The sequence below is a fragment of the Typha latifolia genome, chromosome 3 (genome assembly GCF_019914945.1).
Source record: "Typha latifolia isolate L0001 chromosome 3, TyphaL0001v2, whole genome shotgun sequence".
NCBI classification, from domain to species: domain Eukaryota; kingdom Viridiplantae; phylum Streptophyta; class Magnoliopsida; order Poales; family Typhaceae; genus Typha; species Typha latifolia.
The window spans coordinates 4,006,360-4,015,873 of NC_133088.1; the positions used below are offsets into that span (position 1 = coordinate 4,006,360).

Consider the following 9,514-nt stretch of genomic DNA (forward strand, 5'->3'; position numbering starts at 1 on the left):
TTTACTATAACTTTCTTTAAAAATATTGATATTGTTTTAACCTCTAAATAATCTTTATTTAGACCGACCATTAATCATGCTCACTTACCCTATACCTATTTTTTTTTTAAATCATTCTAAGAGTCCTAAGGTTATCGACCACCTCTCTCTCTCTCTCTCTCTAAATATAAAGACACTTAATCTCCCTAAAATTTAGCAAATATATTAAGTGTGTAGTCTTAAGCTTTAAGCTTTAAATCATGAGCATTCTTGAGCTATTACTACGACACATTGAGCCAAGTCACCGAATTACTAAAAAAATTTCTCCACAATAATTGTTTAAATTAGAATTGATCTTACGTTTTTAGTCATAGGAGGTTCTATAATTTTCTTTTACATAGATATAATTGAAATTTTTTAAGAAACATTTAAATAACTCCTTATATTTTTATTACTTTTTATCAACACATTGTTATGATTTTGTAGCTTGATGCTTCCTTTTTTTTCTATATAATTTTATATGACACCCTCAATTAATTAAACCCAATCATTTCAAATAGAAAGATATTAACCAAAGAATATGTTGTTAGAATACTAATTATAATTTTTAAAATATTTAAATTACGTTTGATACGTAAGAAAGGGTGATTAGATCTAAGAAAAATGTTTTTAATTTGTTGGGGTGGGCTAGGTTGGGATATTGGCTTTGAAGGGTCTTGTAAGTATGCGCCAATATTATAAAATTCTAAAGAATATTTAGTAATAGTCTAAGAGGGTTTAGTCAAGTAGTAAATATTCCAACAAAAGGAAAACCAAAATAATTATCCTCTCGATACCCCGACTTATTTTAATAGGTTAAATGAAAGGGACGACATAGCGCACAGATAAAGAGCAAAAGGGATCGTTGAATCGGACTGCAAGTTGAGGAAGAACCGAAGATGGCGACGGCCATGGCGAGATCCGGACTCCGTTCGCTGGCCGCCGGTGCGAAGAACGTGACCAAGAGAAACTTCTCCGCCTCCGCTCGCCACGACGACGCCTGTTCGTTTCCACGATCCCCAATCTCCTTGTCGATTCGAGAGTTAGGGTTTCGGTTATCCGCTTATAAACCTCACTTATTTCGATTCCTATCGTTTTGATCCAGATGAGGCCGCGAAATGGGAGAAGATTACGTACGCCGGGATCGTGAGCTGCACTGCCCTCGCCGCATATAACCTGTCCAAGGGTCACCCTCACCATGAGGAACCTCCGGTAAGTTTGATCTCATCGGTTATCTTATTTGATTCCGTTGTTTTTGATGTGGTTAATGGTGAATAATATTAGTCTTTTTCCCTTCTTTTGTCTCCTTTGCAGCCATACCCTTATTTGCACATCCGGAATAAGGAATTCCCATGGGGTGCGTTTTCTTATTACTAATAATTTTTCTTTCCTCTCTTCGTATTGTTGGATCCGATGGTTGATGCTTAACTCTTTGTTATTAGTCGTCATTATGGGCTTACATTATTGAGAAATCTTTTATTATCTAGGGATGTCTGGAGCCTCTGAGGACGTGAATTTCATGCAGTTATTGTCTTCCTTTTTTATGAATTCATCGGGTTTGTTATCATAGATATATAACCTGCGTGATAATTATACAGGAATCTGCAAGGTCTTGGATAGTGTGGCATGGTTTCCCCAAAGTGATTGTATTTGTGCCCCTCTAGTAGTTGGAAAAGTAGTTTGAAGATGTATTATTTGTTGTCTGACTTATCTTTTTCCAAAACTCTGTTTGGAAACCTCAAATTTGAGAGTTGAATGTAATTCATATCATCGTTTTCTTAAGTCCACCATTTTGAGTTTTATCTTGCTGCAAATTATGTTGATTTTAAGAGGTTTTTGGATGAATTTCTAAAAACATTAGATAATTTTATACTTTAAAGCTAGACCTTTCAGAGATAATTGTATTTGATAGAGCTTGTTTAATTGTATTGGTTTCAGAAGAACCGAATTTTATTTGAATATTCTATTGAGTTGGTGTTTTTTGTCTAAAAGTTATGCTTCAATAATTTTATTCAGCAGCAATTTTGTTGAGACTGTTTCACCTCTTAGTTTTGCAATATGATTACATTGTTATTTTTGATTGGTTAGTACCGAAATGAAATATTGCCATGTCATATATCAGTTTTCATATTGAAGTTGTATCTTTGTATAAATTGTGATATACCCCATTTGTTGTCTTATGATTTGGACTTGAAATGTGTAGTTGCTTTATTTTATTTGCTTCACATGTACACATTCTTTCAAAGTTGAATCCTGTACCCATTTGATATCATCACATGGCTAAGAAGTGTTATGTAGTGGGATATGGAGAGAGAAGTAGAAACTGTGTTGCATAAGCTTAGGAAGGTTGCAGATTCATGAGATTTTAGGCTTGCATACTTTTCTTTTCACAAGATATCTCAAAAATTAACAGTTTTGGAGATTCATGGCTGGGTATGCATTGGACTGAACAGGATTAAGCTTGATCAATAGCCTTAAGCCCTTAATGTCATAGTTGGTGTCTTTGTGTAAGTGGCCAAATTTTAGCAGATGCAAGTATTGTCTTTTTTTCCCTTATCAATGAAATCTCATGGTCAATGATAGTTTTATTTCAATAAGGAATCCCTAGACAATTACAATCATTTTGTTTTCTGGAAGTGTTGTCATTACATGGGCTTTTGATGGTTTTGGATGTTTGGTCATCCTTATATGAGATAAGTGTAGGGTAAAGGAAAATGAGCATGCCGAACTACAATTTTGTTTCTCAAATTGACTCCTCCATATTGTAAACCTCTGAATAATAGTGATAAATTATATCAGTTTGCTAATCAAGAGTTATTGCAAAGCTGCTCAATATATATTCTTTTTTCATAGCTGTTTAATTTGATTTCTTTTTTCTTTCTTCTTGTTTTAGTATTGGTGTAGGGGGTGTAGGCATTCTCTTTTTCATACTCAGTTTACACATTAATTAAGATTCTTTCTGAGAAGGACTTGGAGTGGAAATCATATGCTAAATCATAAAATGGCAAAATGTTAATTCTTGTTTCTTCAGAGGTGAGCAGCTGTTGGGTGTTTACTTATGCTGTTTGTGTATATTTTGTTGTCTGGAAATTTCAGATGAGATCTAGCCATCCATGCCATGACAAATGCTTTTCTTTTAATCTTTTTGAAAGCCAATGATGAAGATTGGTTCTCATTGTTTTTTCTTTGTTTGATTGTTGAGACATACCTTATTTTGAGATTGAAGTTGTACCAGTATTTGTTATTAAGAAATCTTTTCTTGTGATGATTTGTATTACAATCTTGATTATTATGTTGGTCTAACTCCTTTCTCTTTGGCATGTGGTGTACAGGTCCTGACGGCCTTTTCGAGGTGAAGGATTCTGAACATTAGCATCACTTCTCTAGCTTTCAATTTGTGCTTGAAAATTTCTGGTTAATCAGATGAACATTGTCATGTGCGTTGGAAGTTATTCTGTCCAAACCAAATAAGTCTGTTGAACCTTGCTTCTGAAATACTCAGTGGCAGTCTGATGTTAGTTCATTTCTTGTAACAAGTGTGAACATAAACAATCCAGTTCATGTTTGTCTTCGATATGAAACTTAGTACCTTGTTTTTGAAATACTAGTAAATGCTATACTGCACCAGACACTGCATTTATTAATTTTTGTACATAACTCGTCAGATTCAGACCTGACTCTAGAGTTGAGAAAATTGTTGATGATAGTAATATCAATAATGTGGCACGCATTATTGCCTTTTGGATTGATGCAAGTCCTATGTCTTCTATGGACCAATCCCAGCTATTCCCAGGTGGTGTCTTTGTAATTATGTTTCTGTTGAAGGTTTCATTGTTCTTTAATTAACAACTTTTGTGTTACTTCATGGACAAAGCTGACAAGCTCATGGGCGGATGTTATAAGACTGTTAATGATAAATACGTATACCCTCAGTTACTGGGGCTAGATATAAAGCCCTGTTGAACCTCTTTTCCCATTTATTCGGTCAATAGATTTGTTCAGGATTTGTCCACTATAATGCAGGTTGAGCTTTAAACTACACATTTTGATACGATATAAAATGAGACAAAAGACACATCCCTCGAACCCTTTTCACCATTTGTGTCACCTACCAATTGCAATCAGAAATAAGTTCATTTTAAGAAATAGGTTGGTTTCAAAAGTATTGACATTCTTTTCTCACTACCCTGCACTGTATTGATCTACACTATGAATTACATCCATCCACTGCTACCAGAGGCAGTTCACACAGGGGTGAAAAGGTGTTTGATGCAAACTTACCTGAAATGGTTTCTCATTCATCTTAACCTATGGATAATCAAAACCACATGAGTACATATTAAGTAAATATTAACTTATATCATAGTTACGTTGTCCGGATACGGATATCGCTAACTACCGTTAATTAAAGGAATTGATACTAATAGATCATCTGAATTGGCAAAGATAGCAATACTTGATTATTTTCAACATGAATTTATGTACCTAGTATCTTGGCTCTGGGATAGTTCAGTGGATCTTGTGTCTCATGAGGCAAATGCCACCTAGTTGCCAGTATAGATAGGACTTTTAGCACTTTCTTACCAATTATACTACAATAAGTTCATCATGTCTAGCAGAGTCTAATCTAGAAAGTTTCCGGCACTAAATTCCTATCCCCAACCCCCCTCTATATAATCCATGCCAACAGTCAAATTCTCTCAAAATAAACCCGAGCATTGCGCTTCTCTATCCTAAAGATAATGTCGACGAAGAGGAGACCCTCCAAGGGCAAGCAAAGGATAGAGATGAAGAGGATCGAGAGCGATGACGCACGATACATATGCTTTGCAAAACGCCGCATGGGCCTCTTCGCCAAGGCGAGTGATCTCTCCACACTCTGCGGCCCGGACATTGCGGTCTTGGTGTTCTCCCCTGGAGGCAAGTGCTACTCATTCGGTAGCCCGGCAGTGCACCTCGTCGTCGACCGGTTCCTATCGGATGGTCAACACCCCACCGGCTCCGGCACGGCCGGCCGCCGAGGGAACGAGGTGCAAAAGTTGAACCAAGAGTACATGGAATTAACTAAGAAGCTAGAGGCTACCAAGGCCAAAACGCCGATGATTCAGGCAAGGTTGAGATTGGCAGGGCAAGCCCAGCAGTGCAAGTGGACTGAGAATGTGGAACGTCTTGGGCTGGCCGACCTTCGGCGGCTCAAGGAGTCATTTGAGGGGCTCGTGGTCCGAGCCAATGCTCGGCTTGATGAGCTCGTCAATGGCCAACGGACTTCCTCTTCGGCACCGGTCATAGCCTCCGACGCATTATCCGGTGCCGGACCGGGAGGAGAGGTTATGACGCCTCCTCCAAATGTCGTGCTTAATGTTGACCCAACAAATATGATGAATCCGTTCGAACCAATTTCGTTTCAGCCGAACGGGTTGTTCGATGTGAGCTTTGGCTCTGGCTTCCTTTGATTCTGGGGGAATATACTTCATACTGGGCCTGCTAATTTTTTGGATGCCGAATTGAAATTGTCTTAATTTCCCTGCCTTTGTGTTTTTGAGTTAAGAGAGTCTGTGTGAGATTAGTGTTATTATTTTGGAGGTATCTCTGAGAGTTTATATATGTCTGGATTCCAATATGGTGTGACAAATGAATTGGAGTCTCTATTCATTTGTTACTGTCTAGGGTTTGATGAAAGCTTTTGTGTGTTCATCCTTCTTGGTGTGGTGTCATAGTCCAGTTAGCATTTTGTTTAGAATAATATGCATGATAAGTGTCAAAATATAGAATACTATTACATATATTAATAAATGTGAATTTGGTCCATATATATATGCATTAAAGTAGTAAGAATCCAACTAGGAAGCATGACCTCATACATTTGACATTGCTAAGGTTACTTAAAGATTATAAAGACAGTGACTGTAAACTACTCTACTCTACCCTCTTGTTTACGAGATAAAAATAGACTGAATAAGATTAACCTGGATAAGGAACCACTCCGGATAGAAAGGGAGGGATTATGTCTAATTATACGAATGCTTCTCTGATGTGTGAAGTTGAAACAAGTTTCTGCTCATTTTACATATATCGCCAAGGCAGACATGCAAGCCTCGTTGACAATTGTGTGAAGTTAAACAAGTAACTGGTGCCAATAGGGAGTAGAGAGTGGGTGCTTGCAAATTGTAATACAATTATAAATATACATTTGTAATGACTATAATATAATTTTAATATATTATCAAATTATAATATTTATAATAAAAATAATTTGATATGAGATGCTCAGTTGTGATAGTATTTGTGATGATATCTATATAATAAATTATGATAATATATGATTAATACAATAATATAATTGTTGTATAATAAACTTACATTTTCTATTAAATTCCTATTTCTTATCATTCCTAAGAAAAAAAAGTTATCTGCATTAAACTAGAAGAAAATTAATAGGATTAATTATTTGTATCTCTTATCTCAATTATCACAACGAAATATTATTTTATTCTATATATTTATTCCAACACTTGTAATTCATTTTACAACCAACCAACTAACAAAAAGATTAGGTTAAAAGTTTTCTTTATCCGAGACGAGTCTAAATTTATCTCAATCTAATTTTCTTTAATCCTACAACAGGCCACGTGGATGGGACCCGTAAAAGCAGCAGCAGCACACGTCCATTCTTTCCGGTTATAAATAATAGTCCCTCCCAACCTCAACCTCTGTAGACTGACAAGTAGAAGGGGTGGGTGGGTCCAAACACTTTTCACATAGCAAACTTTATCTATTTGCTAGATTTCATACTAGCCTTTATAATAGTTATGTTTGAATATTTTAAAATGATTTGTTTCGTTCTAATTGGTGCAGTAGCTCTCTTTATCTAAATTAAAAAAATAAAATAAACTAGAAGGTGCTCATCACGAACACAAAACCAGCTTTCACCACACTTTATAATATACATACATACATACATACATACATACATACATATTTCTCTCCGTCATCAATCACTCACTCTCTCTCACTCTCTCTCCTAGACATCAAAAAGCACCTAGAAGACATAATAATTTACTATTCGCCCAACACAAACAAACGGCACCGAAAGACAAAAGGAGATGCAGAAGAAACTCCCTCGATTTGCCCTTTTGGACTCTCACCCCTCCACTTTCCCTGTACAGTTACGACCGAAGAATAAAAAGGAAAGGTAAAAACGCACAAAAATCACACACAGTAGTCTAAGCGGATTCGGATCACCGAAGAAGATCCGATTGCGAGAGCTCCTTCCGGAGCTTGCAAGAGAAGAGACGACAAGCGTCCATGCTAAGATCAACGGCAGCGGCGAGGGCCACGTAGGCGGCGGCGTCCTCCGTGCAGCCGACGTGCTGCACGCCGACCTCCACCGCCGGCCTACTACACCTGCCCTCGCCCTCCACCGCCGCAGACATTACGAAACCCCGATAACCCGCTAAGGGCCAGAACCCGTACCCGAAATCCCCGCTCCCGCGAGGGCTGCACCCGGGCGAGGCGATGCCCGTAAGGTCGATGGTGAACTTACCGCCCTTGCTCGCGTCGATCGTCGACTCGGCGATGGAGACGCCGAGGAGATCGAAGCGGTATCCGAGGAAATCGCCGGATCCACCGCCGCGCTCCCGCCAGGCCTCGAGGCGGCCCCACGGCTTCCACGTGGCGTCTCCCGGGCGGAGGATCAGCCATGCGCCGGGGTTGGAGCGGCTCACGCGATCGGTTCCCGGCGAGGCGACGAAGGGGGTGACCATAGAGGCGAGAGCGACAGGGGAACCCGAGAGGTCGTGTACGGTCACGGACCAACCTTTGCGCTCTTTGCCGGGCCGTTCCCTCTCCGATCCGAACGAGCTCAGCCAGGTTCGAGATCCTTTCGACTCCAATTGCATCGATCTGGTGAAAATTCCGAAAATTTTGAGTCAGATTTGAAGAAAATTGGGTCGGAATCCAAAGAATCGAGTCGATTCGAATTGCGCGGACCTGGACCGGATGTGGAGATCGCTAAGGTTGCGGCAGCTAAACTTGCAGGTGAACACGGGTTGGCGCATTGATCCCTTGATTTGGAAAACCTGAGGGCTGCACTCCGGCTCGCCGTCAAATTCGAAAACGAATCTCGGATCCGGCTCAGATCGAATGGTGAGGTGAAGCTGCGCAGAGGAACCGCCCTTGGCAGCGTCCTTCCCGACGTCGATCCACCCGGAGTGGAACACCATCGCCTTCGAGTCCGCGCCCTTCAGATTCAGCGGCAACTTTACCTTCCCTATAAGCCGGCCGGAGCTCACACCGCACGTGGTGCCTCGCCGGCCGGTGTAGATCGCCACCTTCAGCCGGGAAGATCTGCCTGAGAAGATCGACTTCCCAGCGATCCGGTCGAGGTCGGCCTTTGATAGGTTGAACGCCGCCGCAGGCGATGCCATCGGAGACGGGGCCTGGTCCCCGGCGCTCGCCGGGAGGAGAGGCACCACCGCCGTCTTGCAGGGGAGCTTGTTAAGCCGTATCTTGCAGTAGCACGGCGTCGTCGAGGGGTGCACTCCGGCACCGGCCGGCCGCGCCGGCACGGGAATCTTAAGTGCTAAATTTCCGACGAGGACCCGTGCGAATGGACACGGGTCCATCTTATCTCTCCTCTTCGCTTCTTCTTCTTCTTCTTCTTCTTCTTCGGGAGGGTGGTTAGGGTTTGAAAAGGGTGAGCGAAGAAGATATAAGAATGGAAAGGAAGCGAAGCTGGAGCCGCACGTACGCCAACAAAGCAACGGAGAGCAAAAGATTTCTCTTTTACTTGCTTCTTTGCTAACAATATATATGAATGGATTAACAAGAGATAGAGACAATATAGAGAATTTATTTTTATTTATTTCAGTGTAATTAAATTGGGGGAGGAGAGGAGAAGTTGGAGTACAGCTGTGTACAGCCTGTAATGGACCAATCAAAGTTTGAATCTGAAGCGGACGGTATCCTATTTCTCGGTGACGCTGGACAAGGATTTCAGATTTCCCCAGCAAATACCCGTTTTGCTTTCAGTTTTGCCTATTTAGCGTTCATAATCGAAATTAATATTATTATTTCGTGGACGTATCTTATCTCGTCAGCCTCTGTCATACTAGATTAAAAAAATTAAAAAAAAGGTTTTTCCTCCATAATCCCTACTCAAGACTTTTGATTTTTTTTTTAATTTTTTTTTTACATTTTGATTAGTTTTGATATATTGCTCTCTTATTTGATTAATAAGTTCGTCTAAATTACTAAAATATATATCATTAGTTTTTCTTAAAAAATTAAAAATTTTCTTTTCTTGTACTATGATATTGAATAACATTGGATAGCTTTATAATTATTTTAAGTAATTTATATAAAACTAAAATAGAATTTTCTAATTTTAACTGTGATTAGTGACATTTAACTGAACATTTTTGTAATTCATCGATCATAATATTTTGAAGAATGTAGTATTAATCACGTATTTTGAAAGTTTCCAGGGGTAACTATG

The 9,514-nt window shown here is 39.6% G+C and overlaps 3 protein-coding genes across 3 annotated transcripts; 2 read left to right on the forward strand and 1 right to left on the reverse strand.

Annotated features, from left to right (window-relative positions):
• Positions 1-39: 39 nt before the first annotated feature.
• Positions 40-3,620, forward strand: LOC140783571 (cytochrome c oxidase subunit 6a, mitochondrial). The gene is made up of 4 exons (XM_073130488.1): positions 40-1,020; positions 1,124-1,230; positions 1,333-1,375; positions 3,351-3,620. The coding sequence occupies exons 1-4, from the start codon at positions 918-920 to the stop codon at positions 3,389-3,391; spliced, it is 294 nt and encodes a 97-aa protein (XP_072986589.1). The 5' UTR covers positions 40-917; the 3' UTR covers positions 3,392-3,620.
• Positions 3,621-4,760: 1,140 nt separating this feature from the next.
• On the forward strand, positions 4,761-5,471 carry LOC140783530 (agamous-like MADS-box protein AGL29). The gene has a single exon (XM_073130436.1). It carries the CDS (start codon positions 4,761-4,763, stop codon positions 5,469-5,471), a length of 711 nt encoding a protein of 236 aa, XP_072986537.1.
• A 1,457-nt stretch (positions 5,472-6,928) lies between these two features.
• Positions 6,929-8,862, reverse strand: LOC140785094 (uncharacterized). The gene is made up of 2 exons (XM_073132825.1): positions 8,008-8,862; positions 6,929-7,920 (listed from the first exon to the last, which is right to left on the reverse strand). Exons 1-2 carry the CDS (start codon positions 8,640-8,642, stop codon positions 7,257-7,259), a joined length of 1,299 nt encoding a protein of 432 aa, XP_072988926.1. The 5' UTR covers positions 8,643-8,862; the 3' UTR covers positions 6,929-7,256.
• Positions 8,863-9,514: the final 652 nt, after the last annotated feature.